Source organism: Aspergillus glaucus, assembly GCF_001890805.1.
Source record: "Aspergillus glaucus CBS 516.65 unplaced genomic scaffold ASPGLscaffold_30, whole genome shotgun sequence".
NCBI classification, from domain to species: domain Eukaryota; kingdom Fungi; phylum Ascomycota; class Eurotiomycetes; order Eurotiales; family Aspergillaceae; genus Aspergillus; species Aspergillus glaucus.
Genome location: NW_019170482.1, coordinates 1 through 20,228, shown reverse-complemented (window position 1 = coordinate 20,228; position 20,228 = coordinate 1). Strand labels below are relative to the sequence as shown.

The following is a 20,228-nucleotide window of genomic DNA, read 5'->3' as shown; positions in this document are numbered from 1 at the left end:
AGGCAACCCCCAGGCACAGCCTCGCCTCAACAACCACACTGTGGCGTCAATCACATACGGAGTACAAGTACGGAGCACGGTGAATGAGATAAACCCACATAGTGTAATGATTTGCTACTAGGGCAGCTGTAGTACAGAGTACAAATAGTAGCTAGCCCCTTCTGTAATGAAAGCGCTTCCCGCCTAGTATCCTTCACCCTAATTCTCCCACCCCTCCTCGATCTATTACCCATATCTCGCAAGCAAAGTTCATGGTCCCTGACAATGGCGTTTGCGAAATAGGTCAGAGACCTGATGGATATCGTCTTTCTGCTTGTATGACGCTCCCCTTGCCACACACAGTGTTGTAACTAATCGGTTGCTTTGGACCAGGGACCACAATCATCGACTCACGGATCTCCCCAGGTAACAGAAAACCGGCTTTTATGTTTGCAAGCAATGAGGATCCTTCTGACTCCCACATCCTTAGACCAGTCTCATAATTTTGAAAAACGACAGCTTCGCCATGCTGATCTGTTGGGGTGCCGGTACACAGCACTAAGCCAGAGTAGCCTCCCACACTGTCCACATCATCCTTAGACCGCCACAGCATTGCAACAGCCTGATCACTCGCTTCATGATCCCAAACATACTCACTTCCTAGCAGGACTGAATTCGCCACTGTAGGCGTTACCTTTGCTCCTTCAACCACTCTCCAGTTTTGTGTCTGAGCATTGAGGGCCACAGCATATAGTGGCGCCCCCGCGAGGACTTTTTCATATGGGGCCCATGCGGAGATGATAGGATACCCGGGAGGGCTCACCACTTCAGGTAGAGTTTCTCCCTCGATTAAGGAGAGGTCATGCCGGTACCCGACTGGAAATGGGAGTATAGGGCTCGGGTTGTCGAAGCAGTGGGTAATCATCCCGACCTATGATAATGGTGAGCGTGACTCCTTAAGGAGAGTGTATGGCTCTCAGACGAGGAATACCTTTGTGTTTGTTTTAAAGAGCAGAATATCCTTGCCTGTTGGATTATTGGACAGGCTCTGGCCCAATACACCATACGCGCGGGAATCCCGGTCTAAGTGGGGATTTCGGAAACGATAGAGTGCATTCTTTGCCCGAATCACCCAATCTGCAACACACATAAGAATCACTGGCAATGCAGGATTGCGCACATAAGCGTGGGTCACTGTTGTTAAAACCGTCTTTCCTCCTGGCAATTTCAACTTCAACCCCAAACACCCGACTGATTTTGCCTCTGTATCTGAGGCAACTGCACCTGATTCAATATTCTGTGCTGTTGCACTAAATGTTGCTGTATCTAGAAGTACAACAAGCCCGCCCACCTCACGCGGGTAGCCGAGGTTGTGGGTCCACTCCACGTCTGCAATGCTATCGAACAACATGCGAAGGAAGCCAGCAATCAGTAATTGGGCCCCAATTGCTTTTGGGAACAGGATGCGCAATGACTCCAGGTCTTGTTCTGTCAGAAATTTTCGTGGGTTGATCTGTCCCTTCACCAGGCTCTGTGCCAGTATGAACTGTGCTGCTGGGGTCGGTATGAGAGGGCTCTTCAGTGGATAACCTGCAGGGAGGATATGGATGTCCAGCCCGCCAGCTGTAATGTCAGGGGCATTGCATGATATCAACCAAATGCGTCTACCGAAGGGCGAGGTGGTGATATATACAATTGCGGCTTTCAATAGGGATCTGTGATGCGTTCGGAGGAGTCTCTCGTTGTCCCTCGTGGTCATCGGCTCTAATCCAGCCCGCAAGGATGCCCTCTCACCAGTGCCCCACTCCATTGAATCTGTTCCTGTTCATGTTAGCGACACAGAGCGCCCGCCTCTTGGTTTGGTTGACATACTTTGTATCAGACGGTGCTCCCATTCACGCTTCTCCGCCTCCGGGCGGCGGTCCAGATCTTGATCAGCGTCATCGACAGCCGGGTATGGGTATGTGGTATGGCTGCTCTTGAGCCGTTTAATGTCCATTTTCGGAGATGATTGCAAAGATAACGATCCTTGGTTCTTGAAAGTTCTCGGTATCGACAAGATGCCACCTATCCGTGAAGGTGCCTTCCGCACCTTCCTGAGAAGATGTCACTACTACGTATCACACTTTCGCAGCCAAGTCTAGACCGTTACCGTTTACAGCTACCGACATTTCTGCATCTATTACGACATTATGCCGGAAATTATCGAGGTACAATTCTTCCCACTGCCATCTCTCAGAATACAGTGCTTATATGGTCTTTAGGGCTGCGTCTCCCTCCTGACAGCAAGAAAAATCACCGAAGCTACTCCTCAACTTTGGGTGACAAAGACAAAACCCGCTCCAACCACGAAACGTCTTTCACTGGCTCATCGACAAGCGATAAACTATACTGATCCAGCAAACACACAAGAAAAGACGCCTTCCTCTCACATCAATTACGAACCCCTTCAATCACCCGTGTCTCCTGCCTCGTCCACGGCCACCACACCATCATCCAGCAAAGAAAGGTCCCCTTGCTCCACAGCTCCCCCTCGCGAACCAATATGCTTTATGTCGATGCTATTTAACATGCCATTAATGTCTATAACTCTTAACTTGTGTTCCCCCCCAAGACAGAACACCCCGAATGAGGCACTCTGTGTACAAGCAACGACACATTCTCGAGAATAATGCCACGGATCTTTTCCACGCCTAGCAATTTGCTAGGTTGGTATTAGCTTGGGTTGTATTCCCACATTCCCCAAGCCGTGTCGGCTGTGGGTACATTTTCAGTTCCTTGTCTTCGTAAAAGCGATGTTTCTCCAAAAATGTTGCAAGAAATTGGTTTCTGCATGCGATATCTGGTCTGGTGCATTTCTGTGCACAATTGTCGGGCACTAGAATATTCATTGAGCGTGAATAGCAGGCCGAGAGATGGGCAGGGTATCGACCTCATTTCTGAGACTCATGACCATCGTGTTTTGAAGCACACCCGCCGCAGAATCATGCAGCGTGCTAGGCATGACTTTGATGGTCAAATCGCCTGTATCAAGATTAAACAAATACAGTGCCGTTGTGCGGTGCTTTTTCCAACCCCTCAAACTCTTGCTCTCTGATGTTTTTGTAGCCCAGATATTGATATGTCGTTTCCCCCTCTCAAGTTGTTTTCTCCGAGTCGCGACACACCTTTCAGCCTTCAACCGGTTAACAAAATTACCTCCGTCATTGTCTTTCGCCAAGGACTGCTCCATGCAGTCTCCGCCTTCGATCAGGTATACAGGCGGAGCTCCGTGATGGAAGGCCGTACTGTTTCCGTACTAGAGCCAAAAATGACCTCTTGCCTCAGGACGATAGTTGCAGCTTTTGCAGACAATACATAAAACTCCAACGATTATCTGATCAATGCGATATCTCCCCATATCAATATAATCGACGTCTGGCTTGCGTTCTTAGCGCTATGAGCTCGGGAACGGTTGACATCACCTCCAAATCCATGAAAGTCGGCTGAGGTATGTCGTGATTGGGTAGGTTTTTTTTTTTTTTTTTTTTTTAAGGCAAACAGGGCAAACAGCAATCCGGTCCATGTTGCTTCGTCGTCGCTCTCTCTTCCCGCCTTTTTGATCAGGATCCCCATCACCCGTTCAGTGATCGGTCACTGGCAAATGCACTCGGAGGTCGAAGATGGGACACTCTGGGCTGGTTGGGCTGGATCCAGTGATGGGAGTTGTAGTCCGTAAATTCCTTATCAATCGCGCGTGACGTGAGCGCATAGAAGAAAGTAGCGGTGCAATATCGTATTCGGGTTCCGAAATATTGCCCTTACGGTCATCGAAAACGAGTTGTATTCAAGGTAAAGAGTCCAATTTGGTTGTACTTTTCCAAGTGTTAGCACTGATTTCTTAGAAAATAAAGAGAAAAAAAAAGAAAGGCATTCAGCAGATACAAAAAATAAATAGATGATGGTCTACAACAACGTTGAATTCCTAGATTCTACAAGACTTCTAGAAAGGCAATAGATGATCCATCCCCTTTCACTTGCAGTACAGTTGGACTTTTAATTCTTTTACTCTACTACTTCACATATATTTCGATTGACTGTATACAGTCTCCTAGTCAGGATGACATCAGAAAACAGATTATATATTTGTTTGAGTAGAGGCATTCTCTCACTGATCTCTTGACAGTTGAAGTATTCTGATGCTCGGCACTTTCTGCGCTATATGTGGTCATCCCTCCAGCACAGGGTGGCCCAAGGATCTATTCCTAGACAAAGACTGGAGACAGTCCTATAATAACAATGCGCTATAAGTTGACCCAAAGAAGCTCGAAAACAAATACTTCATGAGGGAACCCAGAAACTGGGAAAGTCTCTATCGCTTGAATACGTGCTGCATTTACCACCACCACCCCTAATGCTAACCCATCCTTCCTCCAACTCCAGTCATGTACGACCAAACAACCGAAATCTTCCGAATATCAGGAATTGGCCATTGCATAACCGAACACGATTATCTACGACCGCCACTAGACAAGGACAGGGCTATAATTGGGGACCCAGACGAGGACGAGCAAGGTCTCGCTCGGTATTACCATTTAGCCGTCAACTTTTGGTGCGATTACTATCACCAGAAGACGGATTGGTGTGATGTAGCCGTTGCCGTGCACATGCGGTGCTGGGATTTATCAGAGCGTATCTTTGGACCGAGTGTTCATGATCATTTAGGATTGTTCGTGGCGGTTACTTTGCAAACTGCAGTGGGGAGGGGATTGCCAACGTGGCCGGAGATTGAGATTGGGAGACAAGGCTAACTAGTGCAGATTTCATCTATCAAGGAGACCTGGGCTAACGGGTAGGGGAGAGCAGATTCCTTAAGACACCCCAAAACCAACAGACTCGCCCAAGAAGCCTTGAAACGACGACGTAAACAAAAACACATGAATAAGGATAATTCAATGCCTTCGAACTGCCGCCTATTCTTCCTACCTCTCGATGTCGTTTGGTTGCTATTCAATTGTCTGGACTACTACGGCCTCTGGAACCTGGTCAATGCCGTCCAATTCCCCATTCCGGATCGGTACTGGCGTCGACGGGCTAATGTCTATTTGGAGTTCATGGATGAGGTCAGTGAACTTGAGCTTGACTGGCCGTTTTTGTGCCTGGAGCTTGAGAGGTTGCATGCTACCCTCGGGATCTTCACGACACGACTTTGGGTAATCGACGACATTGATCAGCTCAATGTGAAACTTAATGATGAGTTGAGGAAGGAGGAATTTCGCCTGCAGCCGAAGGATATCATTAAGCGGTTACTGAAGCCTAGATCTCGTGGAACGCTATCCTCTGCAAATAGCGAGTGGGTACTGTAAGTAGTTAACTAACTAGTTAACGTATTCGGTAAGCGAGCTGGCCTTGTAAGCGGGCTGGCCACCAAAACCAACCCGCTAATCTTAAAGGCATTCATCTCAACCAAAATCCCATTAATTTGATTAAACTAACTAATTGGTCTATCTGGACATGTCTCTCTTCTATGGCCTGGCAGCCTACACATCCCACATCCTCGTGGCGCCCGTGTAGGTGCCCGTAAACATAGCGAAGGGGTTTCTGGCTGGCTGGGGGGAGGGGGTTCAATTGCTTGCTCTGGCTGCCTAATTAATGTAGAGGCCTCCAAAACTGAGAGGCCTTCTGCTAAAGGCATCTGCTTTCGGGATTTATCCCGTTTTTGCTTCTTCTTCTCGTTTTCAACCCGTAATTCCCTTACTTCTTCAGCTAATAAGATAGCGCTTTGCATCGAGAGTTGGCAGCCCTTAATTAGCTGGTTTAATGCCGGGCTAGGGCTTTGGGATCTCGTACGGAGTAAAGCATGAATTGATGAAGCTTGCCGGCGTAGCTGTTTCTCAGTAAATGGGGTTTTTGGGGTGAAATTTTGGCTAGAATCACTGCCCCGGCTCGGAGGGGGGGTAGGGGTTTGAAGGAGAATATCAAGCTTTAAGATCACTCAATCGGGGCAAAAAGGTATTAAACCGGCAGCACCAAAGCTACTTTTAATAGTATTGGTTTTATAGGCCTCAGTTCGGGCGGAAGGGTAGGCTGCAAGGAAATCAAATTTGTTGATATGGTTTACTCCATTCCGCATCTTGATTTCAACCATCCAACCATATGAGCGCTTTAATACCGCAAAACAACCGATATCGAGCGGCTGTAAAAGATGTGAAGAATGTGGAGGCATACAAATTGGTATGATATTGTTTTCTTTGCAGATTTTATCGAATTTCGGGGTCAAATGGCTTCCGTGGCCGTCGAGTATCAAAAGTCGATACTGTCCCTTCGTGCATGAAGAAGTCGATGGAATAAAGAGCTTTTCAAGCCAACGAAGGCCAATTTCATCAGATGTCCAACTGTTTGGGCTTACTTTGAATTGCCAATTATCCGGGAGGCCATCAAACCAACCCTTGATGTAAACCTTGCCTTTAAAAACAATGCACAGTGGAAGCGCCCACCCTGATGCACTAATACACTCAACCAGTCACCCACTCGCGATTTCCAGGTTGTAAACGCGATCGCCGACTGTAGTATTCAGCCCTTGTAATAACCCTTGCGGTTGACGTCAATCCCATCGCGAAACCAGTCTCATCAAAGTTATAAACGTCGTTGGGATCGATGCCGTATTGAAGGATAGTTTTTTGAACAAGATTAAACCACTCCCTGATGATTTTTGGATCTTCGCACTTCGCGCGCTCGTAATTATAGCGCCTTGAGAATCGGGATGAAAGCCCCGGATGCCTTTTCACAAAGTTATAAACCCATTTTTTGCCAACAGTTTGGACTGGGGTGGTTTCTCAGGCTGCAAGAAGAAGGTTTGCAGTTTCTTGTACAGTAGAAGGCCGGGGAGCTGCTCCGCGATCATCTAAAGAGAGGATCCAATTCTGAAGAGATTGCTCTTCGATTTCTGTCAATTTATGGGAATTGGCACAAGAATTCGCGCGATTTTGTACGCCTTGGAGGCGCGTTGACAAGGTTGATCTCGGCACATTAAAGCGGCGAGCTGCTTCACGAATAGCGCTAATTTGCTGGGTTTTAATAGCCTGTATAGCTAATAAGATCCTACCCTCTTGCTCAATTGAATTTCTAGAGGTTTGGGAGCGAGTTGGTGGCATGGTGGGTGGTTGAATTAATCAAGTGCTAATTATTGGACGCGTTTTGGTTGGGTGGCCAGCTCGCTTACCGAATACGTTAGTTACAATTTTTGCTTATAAAGCAAAGAATTCCCGCCTTAAACCAACGATTGGTTCTGTAGTGTAATGGTTATCACTTTGGATTCTGATTCCAACGATCCCGGTTCGATCCCGGGCAGGACCTTTTTTTTGATTTTTCCCCCCTTTCGCAAAGTTATAAATCGCATGCCAGAAAGGACTCGTGATTTCTTGCTTCAATTGTTTTTGCACGTGTGAGTCGGAAATCTGGCGAATTCCCCCCACCCATGCTGCACGCTATTCAAACCGGTCGCATAGAAGAGAATTAGTGGGATTAGTCCGAGCTAATAAGTACATGCAACTATCAAGCACGAGTATAGAACAGCACCCCTGTCAGTAATTGGTCGACCTGGTCACTCCAAGTAAATCCTCGGGGACCATTCAAGACCACGCTCGTGCAAACAGACATAACCAATAGCGATAAACAACATTCAGCCCTAAAATACCTTGTTTCCGTCCTTGTCGACGATACTGACGGTAACACCCGCAGGCGCAGCCGCTGCCTATTCTTTCAGTCGCTCCATGTGCGTCGAATCCTCATCGGGCATAGTAATTCTAAAAACATCCTCAATATTGTCTCCTCGCACGCCATCAAGTTCTTCCCGAAGCTCTTTCGTCACCAGTAGTTGTTTAAACCGCAGAGATATAGGCTTGTCACCACTAATCTGATACAGGGCCATTTCCGGAGCATAGTTGCAGGGCTTCGAGTCTTGACGCTGCATTTCCTCGAACAAAGAGTCAACGGTCGTCCACGCTGAGCTTTGTTGTTGTAGATGACGTGCAGCATCTGTAAGCCGCCGTGTGAGCTTTAAAGCTCCTGAACCTGAACGCGGGCATGCGAGGACCTGACACTTTCGTGAAGTTTTTACCGTGGTCTCAGGGACGTTGCAACAATCGATAAGTCCCAGGGCGTCGATGTGGTTCAATTTCTCGATGTCAGTGAAAAGAGCCTCTCGAATAGTATCCCAGAATATTGCCTGTTGAAAGGTGGACGTTGCAAACAATACGTGCCCATCATCCACCACAGCTTCTCCAATATATGCGATCATGATCAACGACCGTTCATATTTGTCACCGCAGGGGCCAATCGTGTCGACAGTCTGGTTGATGGTATTCTGCAACGTCTCAGCGGGTATCCTGTCGTCTCTTACTATCTCGAGGATGGTGACAGTGACACCAAAAAACTCTTGCAGACAGCTACTGAGAGCCCCGGCCTCGTTTTCATCATCCGTACCATTCTCCTCGTAGAAGAAGAGAATTGCGTGCTTGTGCTTATATGAGTGTTCCTGAGCAGCGATGGCATTCGCGATATGAGCCCTGAAATGAGGGAGTTCGCGTGTCTCTGAAGGGGTTTCCATGGTTAGACGGAAGAGGGCTAACTAGAGTCTTCGAGGTTAGTTAGTCAGTATAGACCGTAACTCTGATGATGATAGCGTGAGAAGCTTATAAAAAAACTCACTCTAAGGCGTTCAAGCTATAAGCATTATGCTGGGGTAAGAAAGGATGACAGAGTTGTTGGGGGGTCAAGAGATGAGAGTTGCTGGAGGTTCTACTTTTGGCTAGGCCCCATCGTCACGTGTCGTTGTTGCTACTCCATGAGAAAGAGAACTTGAGAAAAATAAAGAAGATAGAAAGCACGAGGAGAAATGAAAAAAAAAAAAAAAAAAAAAAAACCTTAGGTAAAAGTGATCAGTCCATCCAACCCCAGAAAATCAAGGTCATAGGATCGACCCTAGGTCAAGCCTCTATGCTACGTGCCCATTTCTGGTACATAGCCCTTCCGCATGACATACTCTGTAAAGGATCAAACACATTCAAGGAAGAGATCAAAGTGAAAAGAAGCGGAATAACCACACTTAATAAGTACACAAATGGAGTTCAATAGACTATTTTTTAGTGCAAGGATTTTGCTGTTCGCTATAGATTGCCATACGGGCATTGTGAGGGCTTGTTTACTCCGTATATTTCTTGACATCTACCACCTATATATATACCAGGATTTAATTAATTGCGGCATTTAGGTAGTTGATAGATACATCTAGACAATGGTATAATGTTAGTGCCAAATTGACCTTGATTCGACGGAGGGGTATTACACCACGGCCACTACAATGACACAATCTGATCCCACTGATAACAGCACTAATGCACCAGTATAAATTAATAGACCAACATCTGCACTATTACAACAAGAATAAATCGAAAATGGGGTCGAAAAATGTTGCAAATACTGAAGTCTTATCAATTGATGATAAGGATGGACTATGGATTCGCTTCCTTACATTTCTACAATGGTATCCGAAAGATATGAGCCATGTAGAAAAAAAACTGGTCCTGAAGTTAGACATCTTAATTTTGACCTTTGGCTGTCTGTCGTTTTTCACCAAATACCTCGACCAACAGGCCATCACCAATGCTTACGTTTCGTATGTCCCAAATCAAATCACAGATGGGACTGTCCATACTAACATATGCATAGAGGAATGAAAGAGGACATGCACCTAACAGGAAATGACATCAACTACATAACCATCGCCTTCTGGGCAGCCTACTGCATCTCCATGATCCCCGCCTGCTACTACCTCACCCGCAGCCGAATCAACATCGTCCTTCCCACGCTGGAAGTAGGATGGGGACTATTCACGTTTGGCTGTGCTTGGGCACAGAATCCCAGAACCATCTACACCATGCGCGTGTTCATTGGAATCTGCGAGTCGTGCTCCTTTACAGGTGTCATCTACGTTATTGGGTCATGGTATAAACCAAAAGAGATTGGACGCCGAGTTTCGCTGTTTTTTATTGCCTCGCCGTTGGGAACGATGTTTGCTGGGTATTTGCAGGCGGCTGCTTATACCAATTTGGAGAATGTGCATGGGTTGGAGGGGTGGAGGTATGTTTCTTATAACTAGGTACGGTGTATATGGGTGGCTAATGAGTAGGTGGTTGTTTGTGATATGCACGATTATTACGATTCCGATTTGCATTTTGTATGTCCTATCATACAATAAAGCAGGATTCTCATATCCCTATCGTATAATACGCAAAATGCTAACCATATATATAGAGGGTACATCGCCTTCCCCGACGTCCCTCACCATAGCAAACCTCGCTTCCTAACCGAAGAAGAACACATCCTTTCCAACGCGCGCCTAGCGAAATTCACAAGCCCAAGCCAACTAAAAGTCTCCCGGGACATTTTCAAACGCGTCCTCGGATGCTGGCACTGGTACGTATTCGTCGCGCAATGGATCCTCATCGATCAGAATTTCCTCGCCTCTTCGACACCATTTAGTCTGTATCTTAAGGCAAAGCCGGATATATACTCCGTGTCGAGGATCAACACGTTACCAACTATCGCGACGGCAGTTTCGATTGTGGCTGCGTTGATTGCGGGGGTGACTGTTGATCGGGCTGCTAATTTTTGGGTTCCGTGTGTTGTGGCTACGATGCCGGTGCTTGTGGGCTTGATATTGCTGGTCGTGTGGGATGTTGGGGAGGAGGGGAGGTTGGCTGGGTTTATTCTGACTGGTTCTGAGGGTGGTACGTTCTCTTATTCGTTCTATGGACAATACTAACTGAAAAGCGATGAGTCCGTTAACGATGAGCTGGGCAACGGTGGTTATGGCCAACGATGCCGAAGAACGAGCCATTGTCACAGCCAGTATGAATGCAATCGGGCAGGCCATGTCGGCGTGGACTCAGTTACTGCAGTATCCAGCTGTTGATGCACCGAATTTTCGAAAAGGATTTATCTCGAACTTGGCGACTACATTGGCCCAGTTGGTGGTTGTTGCGGTGATTGCGTTGTTGTGTCGGCGAGGTAGTCATTTACACAAGAATTAGAATCTGATATGGCTGGTTAATTGCTGAATTGCTCGTAAATTACTCAACAGATTCAATGTATGACTTTATTATTGCAGTTGGGGATGATCATGACATAAGCGAAGGTAAGACAGAATGTTGATCATCTATAAGTAAACATTGCTAGCAGCCTTGGAGGCCATGATAACTCACTAAGTAGCCCAATTCTAAGTTCAGCCAAATGCATGCGTACAGAAAACAGTAGTATTATAACAACGCATCCTTTGTCAGAGAATCCCTTCAAGCAAAACCTGTCCATTTCACGTTTGAACCCACGACATGGACGTATAATGAGACAGTATTCAACCCAAACCCAGCTCGATATCACTCTCATCGAAAATCCTAGCCCTAGTTCCTGGTGGCGTGGACGCTGCCCATTTCCTAAGTTCTTCGATGGCCGACGGATCATCTCGAGGTACCGTGGCTTTAAGAGCAGCTTCGAACCTCCCCCCATGTGAGCGAACATCGTCAATTTCAGCCTGGAGGTTGCTCGACATTGACAGAGACTTGAACACCAACAAAATGGATTTGTTGCCGCCGAGCCGAACAAGCATTACACTTGAATTGCCGTGTGCCCCCTGCTGACGAAGCCCCCCAAACAAATCGTCGACAGTTATCCAGGCCCCACCCTTTTGTCGTAGCGCATGAACAGAATCCACGAGACACTCTGTAAGGTTTGCACCATTGAAACGCTCACCAGACAGGACCTGACCCGCTCGGGAGATCTCCTCTGTGCTTTCTGGCACAGGGCAACCGTCGAGGATTCCTAGCGTATTAACGTGACTCATGGTCTCAATGTTTGTGAAGAGGGTTTTCTAAATAGTGCTCCATTGTATGATCTGCTGTTCATTCGCGGAAGTCAAAGCCAAGGACCCAGTCTGGTTGATGGCGCTGTCCCCGACGTACGCGAGGATCATGAGTGAACGCCTGTATTTCATGTTGTATGGCCCAATTTCGGTCAAAGTCTCATTCATGGCGTGTCTTAGTGTCCAAGCCGGCATCTGGTCATCTTGGCTCAGCTTCACGACACTCACAGTCACCCCGAAAAAATATTGAAGGCAATCAGCGAGGTCGGTGGCATCAGTCTGGGCATCAGAGAAGTTGTCTTCGAAGAAGAAAACGATGGCTCATTTCTGGTCATAGGAGAGTTGACGATAGTCGATAACTGCCTCAAAGTATGTCCTGAGATGCGGCAGGTCAGTTGACTGAGAAGGACGAAGCGTGAACGGTGTGGACGACATTGTTCGCGATAGAAGGACGGGCGATGTCACGGAATTTTGAAGTCAAGTGTGGAGAGATACGCGTATCAGCGTCAAGAGAGATGAAGGAAGGACCTAAAGAAGCTCAAATGGTTGGCATAGAGATAGGTAAAGAAAACGAAACGGATGAAAGAGAGGGGGGACGAGGTGAAGTAGCACCTTCCATACACAGCATCACGTGTTGTTGCCGCTATATTCTCTTTCCTAGAAGAAAAAGTCGTATTAGGTACCCATAACCAGTCTATCCAAGGGTTATTGCTCATAAATTATCATTACTAGGCCTGCTAGATCCTCCTAAAAAGCCAGTGATAGCCGGATACCAAAAATGCTACAAAAATCTAGGTGGCCTACGGCCATTCCAAGTAAATCGTAAACATAATTCTCATTGTTCATTGGAAAAAGCAAAAACACGCTGATATGATAGACATGATCTGATACAAAGAGAACGGAGCCCTAACGCAGATCAACCCCTCGCTCTTCAACCAACCTGCGCGGAATCCTCTCAGGCAAGGACGCCACCAACTCCTTCACTGACTCAATATCCGACTGCTCATAGCAAGTCAAGCTTAATGTAAGGTTGACTTCAGCCCTGCCCGACATGTGAAGGCCGCCGAATCCAGCCCGTTGCTTGACTGGCAAGTAAATAAGCCCGTCACCACCAGCCCGAAGAAATCTCAAAGCCCAGATATCGTGCAGGCAGTCTTTGAGGGAGTTTACGTCCTCTTCGGTGTTCGTGGCGTCGTTTTCGTAGTAGAAGATGAGGGGATGTTTGTTTTTGTAGGTGACATTTTGAGCGGCAACGGTCTCTGTGTCTCGCTGGAAATGAAAATGTTGAAGTCATGGTATTAAATGGGAAATTCTTAGAAACCATGGCTGCGGTTTAATCGGTGCGATGCAATTCAGAGGTTGGAAGAAGTTGGGAGGCTTAGATTTTGGGTAGGCTGCAGTTTCCTAATTCATCATGGCGTCATGTGTTGAGGATGGAAAAAAGTGAAAGTCATATTAAGCACACATGATCAAAGTCATAAAACAGAGTTATCGACATCGACGAACAAATGTGTCATATCCGACTGATAATGAGCAGTACGAGAAGGGTTAAAAACATTAAATAATCAGATCTTTTAAATGATCCAAAAAGAGCCAGTCGATTCGACATGACTGATAACAGGGTATCAAGAAGACAAAACAAAAGTCAAATCACAAACCCCCCTTTCTCGGATATACAGGCGCAACGAAACGCGTTCGCTTAATAGTAAACCTTCTCCTTATAGATCGGAGGAACACCCTTGTCAACGTCCCACTGGAGAGCGTTCTTCTCGTCAAGCCAAGCATCCTGGTCCGTAATCGAAATCACCTTGCTCGTGTGCTCGACCTCCTGCTTACTGATACCAAGAGGATCACGAGGAATCCAGAGAAGAGGAGCCTTGGCGTTGATACACGGGTGATAGTAGGCGTTTTCCTCGGTATAAGGGGTATACGAAGGGAGGTCGTCGGCTTTAGGTGCCCACTGGCGCAACTGGTAGTAGCTGTCATACTTGTCGGGACGCAAGTAGCGGGCGAGGAAGTTGACGGGCTTGTCATCAGACACGACGGTAGGCGAAGTGGCCTTTTCGGCAGAATCGCCGTCCACCGCTCCATTACCGTCCATGGAGGTCGATTGTTCACTGGGAGAAAGGAGACTCTGCTCCTCAGCTTCCAGGTTCTTGGGCAGGTAGTTGACGAGAGGCTCCATTGCCTTGTTGAGAGACATGTGGTACAAGATCATGAAGATAAGAAGAATGACCATCAGGATCAGAGGTCCAAGAGCGATTTGATCGTCTGCGGTTCCGATGGCGAACAAACCGATCAAGCAGACAACCAGCAGATAGCAGCCGACCGTGAGATGCTGCAAAGCACGGACATACGCCTTACCCTGCGTGTCGACATCGGCATTAGACACGTACAACATGTTGTAGCGGTAGGCGAAATAGAAAAGGTAGAAGCCAATCGTGGCAAATCCCATAACCAGGGGTGCGATGCAGGAGTATGTGATGGCTATGGCAAGTTAGCCAATCGATAGATCTTCATCGAGCGAGTGAAGCGGGGGCGGAACTTACCAATGACAGCCAGGAGAGTAACCGCGGGATAGACGGTACCCCAGCCAAGGCCAGCCAGAGCCGACCAACGAGCGTACATCTTACGGGGCGTGCTGTCCAACAGCTTGCCCAAAATCTTGCCCACGATCAAACCACCAATCTGCAACAAAGCGCCAGAGCTAAAGGACAACCCTTGCAGAACAATGTACGAGATGTAGAAGTTAGACGACTTGGGAAGGTTAGTGGCCAGCAGACTGGCCGCTTCGGTTGGATTTTGAGCGATCTTGCCGGCCGCACTTGAAGCCGAAGACGTGACCGTCACGACCAAGAACACCTGGATCACCTGGAATGCAAAATAGAAATTCTGCGTGGTTAGCTCAACCGCCGCTTGACTGGGGGCACCGCCCAGCTTGGCCATGAAGCGCATTATAACCGGGACCAACGAAATCCAAATAGACATGGCAACAGTCGGGAGAAGACCAGTGATCACACCCTTGATCCAGCTCGGCAAATCGCCGATCCATGCAAGGAAAAACACGTTCTTTGTCAAGAAGTTGATGTTGGAGATGGCACCGACCACGGCCGTGGGGATGGCCCAGAAGACAATCAGGGCGATGATGAATCCAACCGTGACCGTGTACCGGATAATCCGCTCCCACCACTTGATGCGCAAGTTGGACCAAATGACCTGGGTAGGATCGAGACCAATGTACCTCGGGGCCATATGGAGAGGCAGGTTGTGAGCGACTATTATGAGAGGTCAGCAACGTGGTTTTCACAATCTTTGGGAGTAGACGACATACCAGACTGGTAAGCACCTTGAGCATCGGACTGAACGTAGAACTCAACAAACACAGAGGTAACCAATTTTGCATCGCCAGCACGGTGTTTGACTTGCAGCTCGTCAATCTCCGGAGTGAGTCGTTCAATCTCCTCCCTTGCCCAGTTGATAGTATCCACTTTCTTTCCAATCAACATCTTGAGGCGGTGCGTGGGTCTGTCGGCTTGCTTAACGCCCCAGCGTGCAGCAACGGAGCCCGATTCTTCAAAATCAACGTCGCCGGATTCAAGCTCAGGAGTCTCCTCGGTGTTGCCCTGCTTCTGTTGCTTCTTAAGCTCCTTGGCACGAGCTTTATTGGCCAGGGTAATAAGTTTGGTTTCAGCAGCTTCAAGTTTCATGGCTGCATCCTCGCGCTCACCCACTTTCTCCTCCAGCTCACTCACGTCCGTACTGAGCCAGACATTCTTCACCTTCTCCGGACCGAAGATCTGGCGGATCTTGTCGCGGTTGAGGTAATCTTCGGTGACTGCGGTGAAGAGTACAGTGCGCGAGGAAAGACGGTTGGCATAGGCCGGGGACAAAGAGTAGGCCTGACGAAGGTTGATGTAGAATAAGTATTCGCGAGTGATGGTGAAGTAGATGAATATCACAAAGAACCAGGCAATGAAGGCGTGCGCAAAGTAGCGACCATATTGGTGGGAGATGTTGGCAATGCTCAGCATATCGAATTGTTGCCCTCCTCCACCACCGGTAGCATTGACGGGCCACAAGACCGGGAACGTCATGCAACAGCCGACAAAGGCGATGACGGTGATCAACTTGAGGAAACGCAGCAGCAAATAAGCGTCCATGGAGTGATGTTGCAACACATATTCGTCAGGCAGCTTGTACATGGACTTGATCCAATTCAGCAGACCGGTGGAAGAGGAAGGCGTGCGCTCTGAGGGACGCAAACTACCCACGTACGTCCGAGGCATATACATGCGGCGCTCAGTCCGCCGCAGAATGATGAAAACGAGAACCATGACCACTGCGGAAATCAATGAGGGAACTAGGACCCAGACTAGACCGGTCGCTGAATTAGACTCATCAGAGTCATCATCCTATAACGACAAATTGTGAGTCTTTTTGCCCTATTGACATGGCCGAGTAATGGAGTTATAGTAGCATTATGGAACGACTTACAGCTCGAGCGACCATCTGATGAAGGCCACGACGGCCTATACCGTAAATATCCATAATGGGCACGACTCAGTTTGTCCTAGCTAAGAGAGCCTGGAAGTCGTGACCTCTCAGTTAGATAAGAGGACTGATTGAAAAGGGGTTAAAACATGTGACGAAAGCCGTGACGGTACAGGTACCCGAAACGACAACCCAGATAGATGCCCGTCAACAGATGAGATGAGACGGAAACTGATCAGGGAAGAGGGGCTCAATTAACAATAAGCAGAGGAGGAATATGAGAGAAAGTAAGAAGTGAGAAAAAAAAAAAAAAAACACGGGACGGAGATCAGAAATCACAGGGCGTGTGACAGATCTCGATCGAGGGGCAGCCACAGACAGAGCAGAGTTCACAGCTTCAAAAATACGGTAAGAAAAAAGAAATATTTAACATCACACTTGCAGGGCCGATCCCACGGGACACGTCCTGTGGCGGTGCCACTGTGGCGTGTGCATAGCATTATTAGGACGGTGAAGTCCGACCGCGTTTCAGCATTCCAGCCACAACATACGTCATGATGAATTCAAGTGCCTGTTCATTCCTACCCCTTTTTACTACATAGTACTGTAGTGTTTACTTTACGAGTCTGTACAGAAACAGTAGTATACATGTACAAAGTACTCTCTACTACAGAGTAGTATAAGCGCCCCAGCTGTCTCAGATGAACCATATGCAATAATATGTAATTACCGTCAGACAGAATTTGATCGCCTAAAATAGTCTGACAATAGCGCCGATGATGATGTGGCGCTAGAGATCAGCGTTCGAACCGGATTAATTATGATTGGCCATTGGCAAGATTAGCGGTCCATTTCAAAATTTGAGACAACCAATCAGACCCAAACAACATGTGCCCACTATGCCTAAACCACATTAGTGGAAATGCCATGCGAGCGTCGTATATTCCTCCTCCGAGAGCCATGGTTCGTTTTTGCCTAGTTTTGTCTACCAAACGACAAAATCATGTGTTCAGTATAAAGTCTGCTTGATCCATGGTTTCCTACTATTTACTATTACGTTTAGATTATGCACATGGCGAATTGAATTGCCAGGAACAATAATGAACCAAGAAAATTACCGTAAAATTTCAACTGTTTAGCTCCTCTGCAAACATACTGATCCCCCTTATCGGCGGGGTCATCATCAAAAAACTCATCAGGATCTCGGTAAACTGAAACTGTAAATCGGGTCGCAGTTGCTTGTGCGTTTTGAGCAACTCCCCCGTCGACCAACCTCGTTCCGCATCGCGCAGGTCCGCGTCCCACCGTTCCTCCAGCAGCAGCCATACAAGCGTCTCGCACGCTTGGGACCGGTCAAGGGCGTGTTCGTGCGCTATGATCACCGCTTGGCTAAGGAATCGCCTCATTTTACTCGGCGAATCTTGAACATCCCACAAGGCTGCTGTTATGTAGATCAAGGCAGCCGTCCGCGTAATCTCCTGTGTTGGCGCATCCTTCACCACATACATGCGCGCTTCTATGGGCACCTGTGATGGACGAGGTCCGCTAGATAGTAATGGGAATAGGGGACTGTCCATCTGAAAGGCCTCGCGTCGTTGCGGGACCACTGACAGATACGCCGGGGTGTTGTGTTCCCGCATTAATTCTTCCGCTCCCCGTAGGAAGGTCAGTAGCCATTGTTTCCCGTCCGAGTCGATACCAAAACCAGGGTTCGGGGGTGTCATAATATATCGCACGTAGTGTAGAAATACTTCAACCGCATTGTTGGATCCCGCCCGTGATCGAAGGATCTGAACCGCCCGGTCGATATATGCGCGGGCAATCGATTTCTGCCCGAATCGTTCTTCTTGTAAAGCCATCCCAGTCAATGCCATGGCGAGATGATCCTCGTGAATAGGTATAATGCCCGCGAGGGCCTCTTCCACTCCGCGCGCAGCCTGTCCGACATGACGTTGCACTTCAAAGCCTTCTGGTAAATTGTAAAGTTGGGCTTTCCATCGCGCGCAATATGTTAAAACGACCGCCTGGAAAGTCAAAGGATGGCCCATGGCGGTTCGAAAAATATGGTCCTTCATGTGCTTGTTCTGCCCCGACCAGTAAGTCAATCTGGTATTCCAGAAATCTGCTAGCTCCAGATCCTCTTGGCTCAAGCCCACTGGTAGACTGCTAATGGACTCTTTCCTAGGAATATCATAAACAGGTAAAGTCGACTGAATATGAGCAAGAGAATGGGAAGACGGTTTCAAAGGCGGGTATCCTGCTCGAAACTGGAAGTTGTCAGTATCCTTCTTTCCAGCCAATTAGCACCTATCGCATACCACTGAGCTACTGCCAGAAGAGAACCCATTGATTCCACCGTCTTGAGCCGCGCCCAGTCTGTGATCCTCGTGCTCTAATGCCTGGTCCTGCCAAGGGACATAACGGACGCCCTGGCTCGACATCCTGTCGCTGTCGCTGTCTGCATTCGAAGCCTTGCGCTGTCGGCGTTTCTCCTGGACATGGTGCCGCATTACGTGCGCCCGTTTCTCCCGCGATGAGGAGTTCGAGTCAACAAAATAGAATATCTGGTTCTTGGGTGGCCCATCGTCGGTCGTTGGTAAACGCCGTCGTCGCTTCGGTTTCATCGGAGATTCAGGGTCATCGCTGCGGGGTTCTAAGTGTTACGGTGCCAATTGTCAGTGTGTGTGTAACTAACTACCGGATCAGTTGGACGAGTTGGGGTACTTACGCTGCTGCTGCTGCTGCTGCTGTTGTTGTCGCTGTCGCTTTTGTTGGTGCTCCAGCAATTCAGAGGGGGTTTCATGTTGCGCAAGACTCGGTGGGGAATATGTTGAGCGAGAAGAACATCTCTCTGAAGACATCACGAGAAAGAAAGATAATGCGATAGTTCAATCCAGTGCCTCGCTACTGGGCATATCGAGTCAAACGGATAAATGAGATCAGCAAAACACCTCCAGCAAGACGGCCGATCTGTGCAGCGCTGTCATTGCAGAGATAGAACACAGTCAATCCACAGGCAGGAGCGATAAACTATGAGGCCAGCAATCCTTCATAGCCTAGAAACAGCGATCAAGCGAATGGAGTAGTTGTTTGGGTTCTGACAGGATACGTAGCTGAACATGGGGATGACCCTATTTGGGATGATTCTGAAGATTAATTAACCCTCACGGCGGCTGTGGGTCTCAAGACCTCCATGAGTGCCGCTCCGAAAGTCTATATGTCCTGGTACAGATTTCTGATTGGTTCTAAGGAGCTTTGACCCCAGGAAACCGGTCAAGAAAGCTTGTCATTGGCTGATGGCCGGGGACTACCCTCCTTGGGAAGGGATCTGTTTGGTTGCCGGGATGCCGCTTTGAAGGACCTTTATCCCCGTTTGGCTTAGTTCTCGGCTACCCTCTCGTGCCTAACTCCAACGCCATGGTAGCGACTCCTGAATTGGGTTAGCGTCTCCCCCTGCAGCAGGAGACATTGATGTAAGCGAGGAATTAGGTCAGCTTGAGGTGGGCCAAAATTTGTGTCAGACGACTAGTCCAAATTAGGCGATTAGTAACCGCCGCGTCAAGTGACTATTCCAAATTAGGTAATCACGTGCCTTGTCTAGCGGTCATGTCAGGCGGTCAATAAATACGCACTAGTTATCAGTTTACAATCCATCATCTTTAATTTCTTTCCGAATTTCACAGGACTACAACTAGTTGTCAACTAGTCAGAATGGCTGCTTCTACCCCCCTTATCAACCAAGTCCAGTTCTCTGATGATGAATCCTCAAATGTACAGCTCTCAAATGACGGATTTGATGCTCAGGAAGTCTTCGAAATCAATGAGGTAAGAAATCATATACTAGTTGTGGACTAGTCACGTA

General features: G+C 47.9%; 9 protein-coding genes and 1 non-coding gene across 10 annotated transcripts; 4 read left to right on the top strand and 6 right to left on the bottom strand.

The window, feature by feature from the left end:
• Positions 1-93: 93 nt before the first annotated feature.
• Positions 94-1,996, bottom strand: ASPGLDRAFT_180670 (uncharacterized protein). Its single transcript, XM_022542973.1, has 3 exons — positions 1,852-1,996; positions 971-1,800; positions 94-910 (listed from the first exon to the last, which is right to left on the bottom strand). The coding sequence occupies exons 1-3, from the start codon at positions 1,976-1,978 to the stop codon at positions 284-286; spliced, it is 1,584 nt and encodes a 527-aa protein (XP_022396172.1). The 5' UTR covers positions 1,979-1,996; the 3' UTR covers positions 94-283.
• Positions 1,997-2,314: 318 nt separating this feature from the next.
• ASPGLDRAFT_52515 (uncharacterized protein) lies at positions 2,315-2,954 on the bottom strand. Its single transcript, XM_022547774.1, has one exon. It carries the CDS (start codon positions 2,914-2,916, stop codon positions 2,695-2,697), a length of 222 nt encoding a protein of 73 aa, XP_022396171.1. The 5' UTR covers positions 2,917-2,954; the 3' UTR covers positions 2,315-2,694.
• A 1,449-nt stretch (positions 2,955-4,403) lies between these two features.
• On the top strand, positions 4,404-4,879 carry ASPGLDRAFT_1506556 (uncharacterized protein; the record flags this gene model as incomplete). Its single annotated transcript, XM_022542170.1, has 1 exon — positions 4,404-4,879. The coding sequence occupies one exon, from the start codon at positions 4,404-4,406 to the stop codon at positions 4,767-4,769; it is 366 nt and encodes a 121-aa protein (XP_022396170.1). The 3' UTR covers positions 4,770-4,879.
• Positions 4,880-4,913: 34 nt separating this feature from the next.
• On the top strand, positions 4,914-5,324 carry ASPGLDRAFT_39793 (uncharacterized protein; the record flags this gene model as incomplete). The annotated part of the gene is made up of 1 exon (XM_022545128.1): positions 4,914-5,324. The coding sequence occupies one exon, from the start codon at positions 4,914-4,916 to the stop codon at positions 5,322-5,324; it is 411 nt and encodes a 136-aa protein (XP_022396169.1).
• Positions 5,325-7,242: 1,918 nt separating this feature from the next.
• On the top strand, positions 7,243-7,314 carry ASPGLDRAFT_t166. The gene has a single exon. It is a non-coding gene; the product is annotated as a tRNA-Gln (tRNA).
• A 14-nt stretch (positions 7,315-7,328) lies between these two features.
• ASPGLDRAFT_61714 (uncharacterized protein) lies at positions 7,329-8,711 on the bottom strand. The gene is made up of 2 exons (XM_022548482.1): positions 8,668-8,711; positions 7,329-8,594 (listed from the first exon to the last, which is right to left on the bottom strand). Exon 2 carries the CDS (start codon positions 8,564-8,566, stop codon positions 7,712-7,714), a length of 855 nt encoding a protein of 284 aa, XP_022396168.1. The 5' UTR covers positions 8,567-8,594; positions 8,668-8,711; the 3' UTR covers positions 7,329-7,711.
• Positions 8,712-9,413: 702 nt separating this feature from the next.
• On the top strand, positions 9,414-11,051 carry ASPGLDRAFT_1506552 (uncharacterized protein; the record flags this gene model as incomplete). Its single annotated transcript, XM_022542169.1, has 5 exons — positions 9,414-9,634; positions 9,688-10,098; positions 10,145-10,195; positions 10,273-10,748; positions 10,792-11,051. The coding sequence occupies 5 exons, from the start codon at positions 9,414-9,416 to the stop codon at positions 11,049-11,051; spliced, it is 1,419 nt and encodes a 472-aa protein (XP_022396167.1).
• Positions 11,052-11,371: 320 nt separating this feature from the next.
• Positions 11,372-11,857, bottom strand: ASPGLDRAFT_29736 (uncharacterized protein; the record flags this gene model as incomplete). Its single annotated transcript, XM_022543882.1, has 1 exon — positions 11,372-11,857. The coding sequence occupies one exon, from the start codon at positions 11,855-11,857 to the stop codon at positions 11,372-11,374; it is 486 nt and encodes a 161-aa protein (XP_022396166.1).
• A 1,717-nt stretch (positions 11,858-13,574) lies between these two features.
• On the bottom strand, positions 13,575-16,423 carry ASPGLDRAFT_39789 (putative DUF221 domain protein; the record flags this gene model as incomplete). Its single annotated transcript, XM_022545127.1, has 4 exons — positions 13,575-14,362; positions 14,425-15,150; positions 15,207-16,287; positions 16,370-16,423. The coding sequence occupies 4 exons, from the start codon at positions 16,421-16,423 to the stop codon at positions 13,575-13,577; spliced, it is 2,649 nt and encodes an 882-aa protein (XP_022396165.1).
• Positions 16,424-17,493: 1,070 nt separating this feature from the next.
• On the bottom strand, positions 17,494-19,227 carry ASPGLDRAFT_70023 (uncharacterized protein; the record flags this gene model as incomplete). The annotated part of the gene is made up of 3 exons (XM_022549429.1): positions 17,494-18,633; positions 18,685-19,019; positions 19,095-19,227. The coding sequence occupies 3 exons, from the start codon at positions 19,225-19,227 to the stop codon at positions 17,494-17,496; spliced, it is 1,608 nt and encodes a 535-aa protein (XP_022396164.1).
• Positions 19,228-20,228: the final 1,001 nt, after the last annotated feature.